The sequence below is a fragment of the Paramormyrops kingsleyae genome, chromosome 20 (assembly GCF_048594095.1).
Source record: "Paramormyrops kingsleyae isolate MSU_618 chromosome 20, PKINGS_0.4, whole genome shotgun sequence".
In the NCBI taxonomy this organism is placed as follows: Eukaryota; Metazoa; Chordata; class Actinopteri; order Osteoglossiformes; family Mormyridae; genus Paramormyrops; species Paramormyrops kingsleyae.
The window spans coordinates 8,711,134-8,726,980 of record NC_132816.1 but is presented as its reverse complement, the minus strand read 5'-3'; the positions used below and the strand labels follow the sequence as shown (position 1 = coordinate 8,726,980).

The 15,847-nt window shown below is 40.0% G+C and overlaps 1 protein-coding gene across 1 annotated transcript; it reads right to left on the bottom strand.

Annotated features, from left to right (window-relative positions):
* Positions 1-11,757: 11,757 nt before the first annotated feature.
* On the bottom strand, positions 11,758-15,505 carry LOC111850826 (keratin, type I cytoskeletal 19-like). The gene is made up of 8 exons (XM_023825125.2): positions 14,914-15,505; positions 13,897-13,979; positions 13,569-13,725; positions 13,319-13,480; positions 13,055-13,180; positions 12,510-12,730; positions 12,309-12,322; positions 11,758-12,173 (listed from the first exon to the last, which is right to left on the bottom strand). Exons 1-8 carry the CDS (start codon positions 15,391-15,393, stop codon positions 12,133-12,135), a joined length of 1,284 nt encoding a protein of 427 aa, XP_023680893.1. The 5' UTR covers positions 15,394-15,505; the 3' UTR covers positions 11,758-12,132.
* Between the last annotated feature and the right edge of the window lie 342 nt (positions 15,506-15,847).

Sequence of the window (15,847 nt, the reverse complement as noted above, 5' to 3'; positions counted from 1 at the left end):
TAAAGACACAGTATTACTTTTAGAGGTGCACTGATCCAATATTCGGGTCGGCATCAGCGCTGATCCATACCTTTTTAGATGGATTTGGTATCGGCCATATGTGACCGACCCATGTCCGGTACGTACTTAGTTTTCAATTTGTAAAAAGAGAGTTCCTGTTTCTTGTGAGCGCAGTGACTTCTACCTGCTGTGACGTCATGCGCATACAGTAGGATGAGCATAAGGACGTCAGACAAGAGAGTGATGATTTGGAAGTATTTTACACTTTTAACAGCAACAGTAGCACTGCGATTTGCAATCTTTGTAAAAATAAAGTTTTGAGAGGGGGAAGTATTTAGTAGAAAATCCCACTAAACAAAGCACCGTTTTCATTTGCCGCCGACACAATTCTTCAGTCTGCTTGGCACTTCAATACAATATTGTGCATAAAATATAGCTTATTGTTATTTCATTGCTGCATCTCGGTGGCTAGTTTTTGGAAGTTTATCATAAGTGTAATAATTTGATGAGTATATTTGCCATTGAGAGAAAATGACTTTCTTTTTCCAGTCATGTTTTATATGCACGCAGCATTAGCTTCAGGTAGCTAGCCAGAAGCAGACGGATTACTGCAAGGCAAAGTAGGCTTATACTAGTAGTCCACTTAGTGTTCATTTTGGGTCTCTTTATACATGGCAACATATGGAAAAAATCAAAACTACGCTTTTTTTTTCTTCTTCCCAAAGTAAAGTAAAAAACGTAGTTTAAATTTTTTCACGTCAAGGTAATTTTGTATTCTTATCGCTATACATATATGCCGACATAGGGACATTGTGGTTACACATTTAATTTATAAAGATTTTATTGATTTACTGTTGATTAATTGTGATTAGTGCAATAAGAAGAAGGGCAGCAAAAAAGCCACTTTCTCTCCAAGGAAAACATCAGGGACAGACTGATATTCTAAAAGGTGCAGGGATTGGACTAATGAGGCCTGGGCTAAAGTCATTTTCTTTGATGAATCCCCTTTCCATTAGTTTGGGGCAACTAGAAAAAAGATTGTCCAGAGAAGAAAAGGTGAGCGCTACCATTAGTCCTGTATTATGCAAACAGTAAAGCATCCTGAGACCATTAATGTGTGGGGTTGCTTCTCAGCCAATGGAGTGGGCTCACTCACCATTTTGTGTAAGAATACAGCCAGGAATAAAGAATGGTACCAAAACATCCTCCGAGAGCAACTTTTCCCAACCATTCAGAAACAGTTTCGTGATGAACAACGCCTTTTCCAGCATGATGGAGCACCGTGCCATAAGGCAAAAGTGAGTAAGTGGCTTGGGGAACAAAACATCAACATTTTGGGTCCATGGCCAGGAAACTCCCCAGACCTTAATCCCATTGAGAACTTGTGGTCAAACGGCAGGTGGACAAACAAAAACCCACAAATTCTGACAAACTCCAAGCATTGATTATGCCAGAATGGGCTGCCCTCAGTCAGGATTTGGCCCAGAAGTTGATTGGAGGATGCGAGATTGATCATAAGAAGGGATCGCGGCGGAGGGAGATATGAAAAGTCCACCAAAGGGCGGATGAGCCAGAAGGACAGATGAGAGGGGGGAACCTGAGATGCAGGCAGCCCAGCGGGTGAAGAGGGCGCCGGCGGAGAAAAGGCGGCCGGTGGAAGCATAGTCGATGGCGATCCGTGCACTTTGGGGAGGTGTAGGGCAACTTGTGGGATTCCCGAGCACGAGAAATTGGGAGCAACAAAGACACCCCCCTTCTCCACGAAACCCCGGAGTCGCCGATCAGACCACCATCGCATGTTCCGGCCTGGAGACAGCAGAGAACGACGCGTCTCTCTCCGCATGGAACGCACAGCGCCAGAACCTTCGCCGAAAACGGGTGAAGGATAGACAAAATCCCCAAGAGGAGGCGGAGCGTCGGAGTCAGACACGACCCGGACATGATGGAGCCCAGAGAGTAGGAAACAGAACGAGGCGGGAGAACCGAATACCTGTAACGGCAAAGAAGTGGGTTAGACTTACTCTTTATATAAAACCTGGACCGCTGTGATTGGACACACTGGCGTTCATTAGGTCTCTGTTTGAACTTTAGTATTCACTTTCATTTCTCAGTCTATATGTTCCTGGAGCCTAGCTTGCAGAATTTTGAGCATAACCTTGCTAGCATGTGATATGAGTGCAGTAGTTTGGTAGTTTGAACATTCTTTAACACTCCCCTTCTTTAGAATTGGAATATAAATGGCCTAGACTTTTCCAATCTAGTGGCCACTGTTGAGCTTTCCATACTTGCTGACATATTGAGTGGAGTACTTTAACAGCATTATCTTTTCGGATTTTGAGTAGTTCAACTGGGATTCCATCAGCTCCGCTAGCCTTGTTGATATCAATGCTTTCTAAGGCCTTCTTGACTTCATTCTCCTAGAAGTATGGCTCTAAGTCAGTGTCTCCACCATTGTTGCTATTGGAAATGTTGATATTTCTTGTATAATTCTTTTGTATATTCTTGCCACCTCTTCTTAATACCTTATGATTCTGTTAGGTCCTTACCGTTTTTGTCCTTTATCATGCTCATTTTGGCCCGGAAGGTTCCTTTGATAACTGATTTTCTTGAAGAGATCGCTTGTTTTTCCCATTTTATTGTCTTCTATTTCTTTCCATTGATCATTTAAGAACTCCTCCTTGTCTTTCCTTGCTCTTCTCTGAAAATCTGCATTCAGTTTGGTATATTGTCCCATATCACCCTTGCAATTTCTTCTTTCCCCAGCTATTTGTAAAGCCTCCACCGACAGACATTTTGCTTTCTTATTTTTCTCTTTCTTGGGAATGTATTTTGTTTCTGCCTCTTGTACAATGTTATTAACCTCTGTCCATAGTTCTTCAGGTACTCTATCAGATCAAATCCCTTGAATTTGTTTGTCACTTCCACTGTGTATTCATAAAGGAATACTATTTAGATCATATCTGTATGGTATGGAGACTTTCCGTACTTTTTTCAGTTTAAGTTTAAATTTTGCAACAAGAAGTTCATGATCTGATCCACAATCAGCTCCAGGTCTTGTTTTGACTGACTGTTGGAAGCTTCTCTATCTTTGGCTGCAGAGTATATAGTCCATCTGATTATGATATTGGCTGTCGGGTGATGTCCAGCCTTTTGGGCTGCTGGAAAAGAGTGTTTGTTATGACTAGTGAGTTTTCTTAACAAAACACTATTAGTCTGTGTCCCGCTTCATTTTTTTCTCCAAGGCCATATTTGCCAGTTATTCCAGTTATCTTTTGATTTCCTACTTTAGCACTCTAATCACCTGTGATCAAAGTGATATCTTTTTTTTTTTGGTGTTAGTTCTAGAACATCTTTTAGGTCTTCATAATATTTTTCAGTTTCAGTCTCTTCAGCATCAGTGGTTGGGACATAGACTTGGATTATTGTGATATTGAATCATTTGCCTTGTATTTGAACAGAGATCATTCTGTCATTTTTGAGATTGTACCCCAGTACTTCTTTTCTTACTGTTGGCTTGAGTATCACCGCTACTTCATTTCTTCTTGTCAGGGTCTCCTGCCCACAGTAGTAGATGCAGTGGTCATCTGAGTTAAATCCATCCTATCCTGTCCATTCCTAAGATGTCGATGCTTAATCTTGCCATCTCACGTTTGACTACATCCAATTTGCCCTGATTCATAGATCTTACATTCCAGGTTCCTATGCAGTGCTGTTCTTTGCAGCATCTGGCTCTCCCTTCGCTACCAGATGCATCCACAACTGTAAATAGAAATATATTATTTGCTGTTTATCTTTTAGATAGTAGCATGTAACTTAATGATTTTCTCTTGAGCAAAACTTTACATTGTAATTTTTTTCCTTTAAAATAAAACATCACATTGTTATTCCTGTAAACTGCATATTTATTTCCAAAGCATTTATCAGTAATACAGTTAAGATGTGTTGCATTGCATGTTGATTTAAGTGGTGCATTCTAAATTTTTCAGTAAGGAGCTACTAGTCGAAAAAGTTAGTCTGCCTCACTACTAACTGTTAGGTAACCATGGTAACTTGCTGAAGTTTAGGACCCAATTTAGGAAAAAAACCATTACAGATGAACAGTTCCTAAGTCATTGTTTCTAACCTAAGACAGGAGAAGTGTATTGCATTTCTTAACTTCCCAAAATTGTAAATAAACTAACCTAACACATACTACTTCTATTTTTTATCCCTGCACCTCTGTGTAACTTTCAAATTAGTGTTGTGGTGCTTGTGGTCAACCAATCAGTAAAATGGATCAGTATAAGCCCCACCCCAGTAGTTCCTGGTCAAACAAAAAGTACTTACTCTGGAGTAGGTACTGAAAAATGGACCTGGATCTCCCAGGAACTACAAACAGGCCTAGTTCCTGCCACTAGTTAACTGGGCTAATTCAGTAAAACATGTACTGGCCCAGATAAATATCTACTAGGTAACAATGTAATCTCACAACATGGGCGGACTGGCAATCTGTGCGTTCTGGAAAAGTCCAGACTGGCCGTCTGATCCAGCCTTTCCTCTTAAATGGGAAATCAGCTAACAGCAGATGGCGCTAATACGATCATTTGTCCGGTGAAATCCATCAGTAAAAGCCAACAAAAAAGAGCGAATCATAAGTTGCAGCTGCGGGAATGATGGCAAGCCGAAAACGTAAGGAGAAAGGAGGATGGGAAAAGTTAAAAGAAAAGAAAGCCAAGTCTCTCGAAAATGATGCGTCAAAATGTAAAAAGCTCATAGAGCTTTTTGGCTGCAGTTTAACTGCCAGCAGCAGCAGTAATGTAGATCAAAACGCTAAATCACCCAGCAAGAGTGTTGAAGACCAGGTGAAAGTTGAACCTGTTGAGCATCCACAGACTGGTCACAAGGGACAGACAGCAGAGGAAATTTCATGGGAGGAAGAGGTACTGGTAAGTGGCCTCAACATAAAACAACAGGCCTATTCTACATTTATTCTTATAGTCATCCAGTCAGCATCTATTAACTGGACTTGCATGATGATGAAAAATATATCTTATATAAAAAATATAGACGCTCTAAAAATCTGCAGGCGGATTGACCCACCTTAATCATGTTAATGTTCCTATAGATGTGAAATAAAAAAAAATATATATTATTATTATTATTATTATTTTAATCTGGCCCATTAAGTTTTGTAAAGACAGGGCAAGGCTACATATCAACTGTAGCCTAAACAATATTCTGTCATTTTAGTGATGGCCAAAAATTATAATTTCTAATGAAAATGCTCAAATGTATGCACACCTCCCCAGACTTAACCTTATCTCAGAATAGGTGGTATGAACTTTTAACAACCACTAGAGGGTGCTCTAGCTTAGTTGTTGCACAATCACAAGATATTCCCTCAATAACGCAGCAGAGCATTTTTCTCCAAGAATTATACTTTTCACAGAAAGGAACCCTTTGATCCATTTTCTAGCTGCTTCTCCTGGCTAGCATTGCTGTCCAAGGCAATATACAGGGCTGGGGTACAACCTGCATGGAAGACCAGTCATATAAAGGTATATTTGAATGAATTAAACACAAATTAAAAGTGAAACATTAACATAAATGCAAAATAAAATAATAAAAAAATGTATTGCTGTATTTGTGTGTAATGGTTGTATGATGGTCCATTCTCTGCAAGGTTTGTGTTTGTGTGTTGTCCCTGAGTCATCGTGGGGTTTTCTCTGGGTACTCCAGTTCCAGAAGCTATGGGCACAAGGCAAGGAATAACCCAGGATGGTGTCCCCCCCATCACAGGGTACACTCTTACACCATTCATTCACAAATGCACACCTACGGGCAATCTGGCAACTCCAATTAACCTCAGCATATTTTTGGTCTGTGGGGGGGAGGATAGGCTTTGTAAAAGTGTGATGAAACTCATCATTGTAGGTATGTCTTTATTTTAAATAGACTGATTGTAAATCTGTACTGTGTTGTGTAACAGCAATACAAAGAGACAGACACATAGAGGTTGTAAATTTACCCAAAAAACAAAGGATTTTTAAACATGAAAATAATAAGAGAACAAAAACAAATGTAAACAATAGAGGAAATTGTTGTGTGGGAACATGCAGCTAAGCTGATGTAAGATGAAAAGATTAAAAGAAGAATGGAAATTCAGGGTGTCTGCCAGGGAATTTATAGGATAATTACCGAGGCTTTTTTCTTATTACTGTTTTCTTTCTTAAATGTGGTTATATTTATGTGGTATTATATGTTTTGTGCTGCTATATAGGGTCATTATGACCCTAATTTTTGTCATTTTATGACTTCTATGTTTATATAACTTATATGTACTTAACTTCAAAATAAATGCATAAATGTGTGCATTGTCGTGTAAAATTATGGTGCAAATTCAGTTTATTTTTTTCTGAGGTAGTGCAGTTTATACAGTATAAAGCTTAAGTTAAGTGTAAAGCTTCCAAAGTGCTCAGGAATTCTTTGGAACCACTTTATGGTCCACTGGAGAGTGAACTATGACACATCTTCTAATGAACAAAAATATTTATCAGCTTGTGCAATGAGCCTTTGAGTAAGCTGATTTTTTTGTAATTGTGCGGCTATTTTGCAATGTCCAAAGTTTCATTGCAGCATATTTTTATGAGCTCCTGGCTTGCATCTATGTGGCAAGTGTAGTTTTGGTATATTTTACTGTAATGCTAAACATTAAAACATTTAAGGAACAGTTTGTGACAATAGTTTGTCTGAAAATTAACCCATATTTAACAGTTAAGTTCATAAGAACTCATTGTATAGTTTCCACATTAAATGAGGTAACATTTATAGGATTTCACTTTTTTTCTGCTTTGATGTGGTGCAGGTGGTTAAGTCATAAACACATATTCTCCAGAAGTCAAACATATTACAGGTAACTTTGCTCATTTTTTGTTATTCAGGACAGAGTCCTCTGGTATTTTTATGGTGCATGTAGGGCCTCCCTTGGCAAACAAGTCTGTGGGGAGAGGCCAGGCTATAACCCAATGAAAATGCCCAATGAAATGTACTAAGAAGAATTAGTGCACCATGCCCAGAACAGAGTTACTGGGACCCACCCTTGGAACCTGGGGGCGGTAAATAGAGCAGTCAGGTGCAGTGCAAAAGGGATGAGCAGAAACAAAGCAAATAGGTCAGACCTTGGCAATGGACCTTAGCCCATGGAATGTTACCTCTCTATCGAATGGATTTGTTTGTTCGGCACGTTCCACAGATACTCAATCAGATTGAGATCTGGGGAACTTGGAGGCCAAGTCAACACCTTGAACTCTTTTTCATGTTCCTCAGACCATTCCTGAACAATTTTCACAGTGTAGCAGGAGCATTATCCTGCTGAAAGAAGTCAGGACTCAAGGTTTCCCAGAAGAGCTTTGCCCAGAGCATCATGCTGCCTCTGTTGGCTGACCTTTCTATAGTGCATCCTGGTGCCATCTCTTCCTCAGGCAAATGATGCACACACACAGCCATCATCATGATGTTACAGAAAACACTACTCATCAGACCAGGCCACCTTCTTCCATTGCTCCATGGTACTGTTCTGATGCTTATGTGCCCATTGTAGATGTTTTCAGCAGTGGACACGGGTCAGCATGGGCACTCTGACTGATTTGCAGCTATGCAGCCCCATACACAGCAAGCTGTGATGCACTGTGTGTTCTGACACCTTTATATGATAGACAGCATTAACTTTTTTCAGTAAATTGTGCTACAGTAGCTCTCCTGTGGGATCAGACCAGACAGGCTAGCCTTCATTCCCCCCATGCATCAGTGAACCTTGGGTCCTGTTACTGGTTCACCACTTTTGGTAGGTACAGTCAAGCCATGTGACACAACAGGAAATTTTCAGCTTGATTATAATCTTCCACCATCATATATGCGGTCCGTCATTGACAGAAATATCATTATGCAGCGCATGACTGTACTAACCACTGATTACCAGATATGGCCCACAAGACTCGGCATTTTGGAGATGTTCCGATTCAGTCACCTACCTATCACAGTTTGACCCTTGTCAAAGTTATTCAGATCCCTACGCTTGCCTATTTTTGCTGCTTCCAACACATCATGAAGAACTGATCGCTCACTTGCCTAATATATAATGGCACCCTGACACATGCCATTGCAATGAGATAACAACTCATTACTTATTCACTTGCCATTGGTTTTAATGTTTTGGCTGATTGGTGTATATTGGCCAACAATGTCAGACTTTTCTCACGTACTGTTGGAACCAGCCTTCTTGATCAGGGTTGGAGTCTCCCCAGCTCATGGTGAAAGATCTCAGGGGAATGTAAGAATGCTGTGCTCCTGAAGGACCATTTTTGTAATGCATACTGGGACAAAGGATATGGGAACAGGAATTGGGGTAAACAAACAGGATTTTGTACTGGTCCTCGGTACGAAACAGTCAACAAACAGGATCAGGGGGGAATCAAAACAGGGAGCACAGCAAACTATGGAAGGAGTGTTCAACAAGCAGGACTGACATTCATGATGGAACTGGGGAGTACAGGACAGGGGAAGCACTTAAATACATAGCTAACGAGGGAGCAAACAGAGGCAGCAGGGATAACATGAGGGCGAGAAGGAGAGATGAGACAGGAGAGGTGTGGCTCCTTAGGGCCAAACTAGAGAGGAAACGGGAGCGGTGGATAGGTGTGTTGTGGTAGATTTACACAAATTGTGGAAAATTTGTTAAAACACATTTTTGATTCAACAACACATTCATTTTTGGAAAATGTGTGCTAACAGCATAATAACTAATCCATTTAAATAACTAATCCAGTTAAATAACTAATCCATTTAAATAACTAATCCAGTTAAATAACTAATCCAGTTAAATAACTAATCCATTTAAATAACTAATCCAGTTAAATAACTAATCCAGTTAAATAACTAATCCAGTTAAATAACTAATCCATTTAAATAACTAATCCAGTTAAATAACTAATCCATTTAAATAACTAATCCAGTTAAATAACTAATCCATTTAAATAACTAATCCAGTTAAATAACTAATCCAGTTAAATAACTAATCCATTTAAATAACTAATCCAGTTAAATAACTAATCCAGTTAAATAACTAATACATAATCCAGTCTTTTCATCAAGTCTGCACCACTGGAGTTCTTTCTGGAGGGCAAGACAGTTGTTTCATGTGACTGTGACTTACAGGAAGGAAAACTGAGTGTTTTTTTTGTATGTTTGCACAGAACACAAGTTTGGAGATATCCTTCTCAGAGTAACTGAGTGAAGTGTTTGTGATCTTATTGGGAAACTTAAATGCTCATATGGGAAAAGCTGGAGTTGCCTGAAGAGACATCATTGAGAAGAATGCTCCCCCCAGACCTAAACCCCAGTGGTAAACTGTTACTGTACTTCTATGCAAGCCATGCATTTCCCAGAACTAACGCCATGGATGTTCATAAATACTTGGTACCACAGAACTCTAGGCCTATGGTCAATGATGAATTGTAGTTTTATCTCACTTAAAGCTGTGTGTTTATGATACCAGGGTGAAGATAAGGGCAATGCTATCAATCTATCATCACTTGGTACTGATGTTGGATTCAGCTCTTGGGGAGGAAAACCGATGGGCCAGTATGACCCAAATGAGCAGTCAAGCTTTACCAGGATGATCTATCTAATCTTTTGTGTGATTTTTAATCACACCTCTGGGAAAAACTTACCTTATATGTTGAATTAAGTTTGGCAAAGAGTTCTGTTCAAGGACTCATATGTGGTGAGTGAAACTAAAGAAAGAGTAGCAAGGAAATTCTCATACAGGTGTCTCTGGAAACATCTGGACCCAACAGGCCAGACAGGTTGCTGGGAAGGCAGATGTGAAGGTCAAATTTGTATCATGGATGGGTTTAGAGAAGCTACAGAGAGCGACACAAAAATGTTTTGACAAACCATTTTACACCTCAGGGGGGAGATGAGCAGCGGTGGGGAGGAGCTGACCAAATGTCATACTCAACAGCACTCTGTTGGTTCATGGAAACATTATTTCTCTCTGTCACCTTTGGCTTGCTCACTGGGGGCTTTGGGCAAGGATAATATGAAGCACTTTGAGACAATGTGATGTTGTGAAAATGCACTATACAAATAAAATTGAATTGAAATTGAACTGAATTGAACTGAATTTCTCTGATCTACAATGTTCCAGCACCAAAAATGGGAGACCACAGTATGAACTCCATCATAGAAAAGGCTCAGCAGTGGATGTGCTTCCTGCTCCTAACTACCGCAGGAGCTATTGATTGTTTTCTTTCACATCAGCTGGGAAAATCATTGTATACCCCTCACACCCAGGCCATGAACTTCTTCTGGCAGCCAGTGCAGATGATTGTGCAGCAAAACAAGCAGGTACAAGAACAGATCCTCCGCACAAGCCGTAACTCTATAAACAGCTGACCCAGTTACCTCAGCTCAGTCTGCATTACCCCCCATTTCCACACAATACCACACTGCTGTAAATGACTCACTGTACTTATTGTATTGAATTCTACTTATTGTATTTAGGCCAACATTCCTTGCACTGACATGCACTGTTTTACTTTTTGTACAGTGGTCAACCGCACAAGCATATCTTGTCTTGTCTTAACTGTGTATGTATCTGCTATATGTATGGGATGCATTGACAAATTCCCTGTGTGTTTGAACATACTTGGTCAATAAACCTGATTCTATTTTGAGTGAATGTCCTGGGGCAGACTGGAGGGATTACATCACCCAGCTAGTTTAGAAGCGCAGAGGAATCTCCACAGCACAAGCTAGAGGCCATGGGGTTCGAAACAAAAAATGTCTTATACTGTCACCGCAACCCTTACCAGGAAAACTAGCGCAAAGATGAGATAATATAAAGCTCACTTCACGCTACATACAGATTCGTTATGTATCCTTGCTCTGAAAATACCTTTCTTCCTAATAGTGATGCTAATTCTTTTAAAGTTGTTCTTTTAATAATTACATTTTGATGCCCAGAACAGAGTTAGATGAAAAGATTTAGTAATAATATATTTCCACCAGTAGACATTATAAGCTACTATCACGAGTTCTGCAGCACTTCAGGCAGTCCAATAATTTTAGGAGACTAAAACAGTCAGTAAGAAACATACAATAGTTAATAATTCATCCAAACCAAGCCCTTATTTATGGGACCAGTTTACACAGTATCGCCCCACCTCAGCTAACAATTACAAAGGGGAACAAAGTTCATAACTGATAAGGGACCTACAGCAAGTCCTTGTTTCCCAAGTCATTTTCATGTACTCGCTAGGAACACTATAGTGTAAATAGAGATGGACTGGGATGGACTGGGATCCCACCCAGGAGGTACCCCTGCTTATGCCTGGGATAGCTTACAATTTCAAAATTATAATATTTCACAAATCCAATTCCTTGATATTCTTGTACAAGCTGCAGACATCTTTCATTTATAGCTGATAATTTGCTTATCTGACCATTTTGCCCAATGTTATGTCATGAAATATGGTTTGTTATACAGGGTTTTGTGTTACTGTTTTCTTAACAACAATCTTGTCACACGTCATGAAATATTTTGAAACTCTGAAGTAAAAATGTCTACCCACAGCTTGAGATTTATTTTGAATATGGTAGTCTGTCTACCTGTGGTTTATAAGAGACCGCTGGAAGAAATATTATTGATATATTCTCCTGAGGTTCCTTTATGAAGGACTAATTTACAGAAATTGTGGAATATGACTCAAAACACACTTTTGCTTCAACAACAGATTTATTTTTGGAAAATTTCTGCTAACAGCAAAATAACTGCAGTCTTTTCATCAAGTCTTTTCCTTCTCTTAATGGACAGTGTATTTTTGTGAGATTTCTACATTTTCAGCTGAGGGCTTTAGAACCAGTAGTATGTTACCTAGTAAAGTAATAACCCTTGTGAAGAATGCTTCCTTCAATTAATCACTATATGTCTGTGGGTGGCCAATTTCTCCCATTATTATAGTCAAATACAGGTGCAACATGATAAGACGTGCTGATGAATTGGCTGTTATTAGTTGTCATTTAGCAGCTATTATTGCCTCATCTCATTAGCGAAAGATCACTTCTGCTGTTGTGAACCGCAGATCTTGTGCTCTAGCCAATGGTTTGGTGGACTTTGATGGTCGTGTGCCCACCTGTGGAGATAAAGATAATGGAAATTGTACAAATCTCTTGCCATATCACAAGCAGTATTGATATGTGCAAATGAATCATGGACATTTTTTGTCTTGTATAAAATAACAACGAATGATAATTGAATTATAACTTACCTGTGCCTGGAATCCTAAAGATATGGGGGAAATGATTAAGAATTAATTCTTGTTATTTTTCATATACCTACATTAGCTAGATATTTTAAAGTTGTTCATATTGTTTTAGAAGTGCCTAATAGTTTCAGGTTACTTAAGGTTGCATTTAAGGTTAGAAAGTGGCACCAAAGAGCTGCTATACTGCTGACCCCCCAGGCTTACTTGGTCTCCTCTTTCTCCAGAAGGCTGCGGTAGGTGGCGATCTCCTTCTCCAGTCGACTTTTCACATCCAGCAGCATCTTGTACTCCTGGCCCTGCTGTTCTATGCTGTGCCGCACTTGTGCCACTTCTGCCTCTATCATGTTAATCTGGTTCTGAAAGCCGGCCAGCATGGCGCTGTACCGCGCCTCTGTGTCTGCCAGGCTGTTCTCCAGCGCGGCTTTCTGTGGAAGCGTGAAAGTCAGCTTGTAAACAGTCCTCTTAGCTTGTTGGTTTTACTGTGTAGTTTTTGTTAATGATGGCAATGCCATAGTAACACAGCATATATAAAATTCTTGATGGTACTAACAGTTTCTGCACTGTATGAATCCTGTGTGTTATTATATTTGGCTACAAAGCACCTATGATGCTTCTGAATTTGCTCAGTCTGCTGGTGCCAAATGGAGGCTGAGTTAGTTCTTTCTCCCAACACTGATGTTGACATTATTGTTGTTTAATGAGTACTTGGCTGTAATAATTACGTATAGGCATGACCTCAGACCTCTTACCATGCTGAGCTGTGACTGAAGCTCTATCTCCAGGCCCTGTAGGGTGCGTCTCAGGTCTGTAATCTCTGTCTTGGATGTCTTGATACTCTCTGTGCTTGTAGCGACCTCCTTGCTCAGAGTTGTTGTCTGTAAGATAATACAGGTATATTTATTTAAAAAAAAACATTTTTATGAGATGAATGTCGTTATCATGCCTGAAGTACAAGCTGATGGGAGTATTACGTGTAACTTTTACATTGGTATATGAAATTTTCAATGTGTCACCTGTTCGTTGAACCAGGACTCTTGGTCGCGACGGTGTTTCTCTGTAATGGCCTCGTATTGGGCCCGGATCTCCGCCATGACCTTGGAGAGATCCTGCTGAGGTGCGGCATCCACCTCGACATTGATGTTGCCAGTCAGCTGCGAGCGTAGGGCTGCCAGGTCCTGAGGTGGCACCAAAGAACTTCTTTATTATCTCATGCCATAGCTTCAACAAACAACAAATGCGCACTGAAGAGAAAGAAAATAATACCTCCTGATGATTCTTTTTAAGGTAGGCGAGTTCATCCTGCAGCGCCTCAATCTGCATCTCGAGATCAGCCTTGGTAAGAGTGGTCTGGTCTAGGAGGCGTCGCAAATTGGCAATGTCGGCCTCCACAGACTGACGCATCACAAGCTCGTGCTCATACCTAATTGGTTACCATAAAATAGATACAATGGCATATTCATATATGAGGATTTTGTTCCCTTTAGATTGATAATAAAAAATTACTATTCATGTATGTAAGTAATAAGTTTCAAAAATAATACTGTCTTTGAAGTATGGGATCAGTGAAATGACAGTGGGCATCAGTGCTTACTTCGTCCTAAAATCATCAGCTGCCAGTTTAGAGTTGTCAATCTGAAGCAGGATGTTGGCATTACCAATGGTTGCATCCTTAATCTAGAGAAAGAAAACAATTCAGTCATTATGTATTGTCATTTCTGGTGTGCAAACAAGTAATTTATCAATACAATCTGTAATTCTTTTAATATAAATCATACAAAAGGTATTTTATATCATATGAATGCCAATTCATGTTGTATGATTCTCAATTTTACTTAACAATTAGATCACATTTTTGTTAAAAAAATATATACAGTATTGCAAAGGTATATTAGCACCAACTTAAATTATATAAAGGAGATAATATCCCACCCAGTTTCTGATAACAAAGATAACTAACAGATTTGTAAAACATGCATGTTCAGGGGGTGATTGAGATGGTTTGACAGTAGTACTTAAATATTATTTACTAGAAACTGTCTTTATTGATCGTGATTAACAGCTGATTCATGTATTAGTTACAATACAATAGAACATTTGAATAGAATGGTTTCATTTAGAGAGAAATTATTGTTCTTTTTGTTACTTCTGTGCAATATGGCCCTTAAGTAATAAGTTTAGTCTCTAACTAACACAAAAGAGTTTTTCTATTTCACTCAGGCTCCTTCAGACTGGCACATATTACTGTATAATAGTTGTTAATTAGTACCATTATATATGAATAAGTCTGTAATTAAGGGATTATTTCTTAATAACAAATGAATATGATTTTTCTTATAGCAATGTAGCAAATTTTTCTTTGCCAACATAATTAGGTTTGAAGTTTTTCATTCTTCCCTTGCTTGTTACAGTCCCTCAATAGTAATTTAACCCATTTATTTAAACCACAGGCTGCCTGTCTCATACTGTCCCTATTGTCAATGCATCACTATATAGGAGAGACACTGAGGGATTTTGCATTATTTTATAGAAATGTATCTGTGAGGAAGAGCAACCAAGGTAATGCACAAAACAGTGGCAGGAATTAAGTCGCAGAACAGAAGGTTCTTACCTTATGCTTCAGATCATTGATGGTGGCCCAATAGGGGCTGTAGTCTTTCTTGGCAGCTGGACCCTTCTTTTCATAAAACTCCCGGATTTTGACCTCTAGCTTGGCATTGGCTGCTTCCAGAGAGCGCACTTTCTCCAGGTAATTGGCCAGCCTGTCGTTGAGGTTCTGCATGGTTGCCTTCTCATTCAGATGGATGGCATCTCCATCCATAGCACCGCCGAGGCTGACGCCAAACCCGGAACCCCCACCGTAACCTCCACCATAACCCCCACCGTAACCCCCACCATAACCCCCACCGTAACCACCTCCAAAGCCAGAGGAGACGCCACGGCTGACCGAGGAGGAGATGCGGGTGCCCCCAGTTCCCGAATAGACACTGAAGGCCTTGGGAGCTGAGGAGGCCGACCGACGCTGGCTCATCATGGAGCTGCTGGTGAAGTTGTGGGGGCCGCTGCTCATGCGATTCACAACAATAGACATGTTTCTGGAATGAAGAGGAGCTTAACACCACAGAAATGGGTAAAGAACTGCACCAGACCTGAGAGGAGACTGTGCCTTGAATGGGCGCTACGTCCTCCTAATATAGTTCAGAGGAGGGCACTGGGGCGGAATCCACCACACCCTTCCTCAGTCTGCCACGCCAGCACACATGCACAGAAAATGTATCTGTGAGATTAGGGATTGTTCTCCTCCCCACCCAGGGAGGACATTCCCATGGTGTGAGTGTGTGTCTGGACCTGCCAATTTCCTACCTCTGTTAAAGCTGGGTGTCTCTTTTGTTCATGTTCTGCTTTACTTCTTTTGGATTTAATAGGGATTATTAATGTTAACTTGCACAAGCAAGTAATCAGTCATTTTAGATGCTGGTATTTAGTTTGCATTCATAACAAAAGCACTTGCAGCTCATATTTATGTATATACGCAATTTGTCATT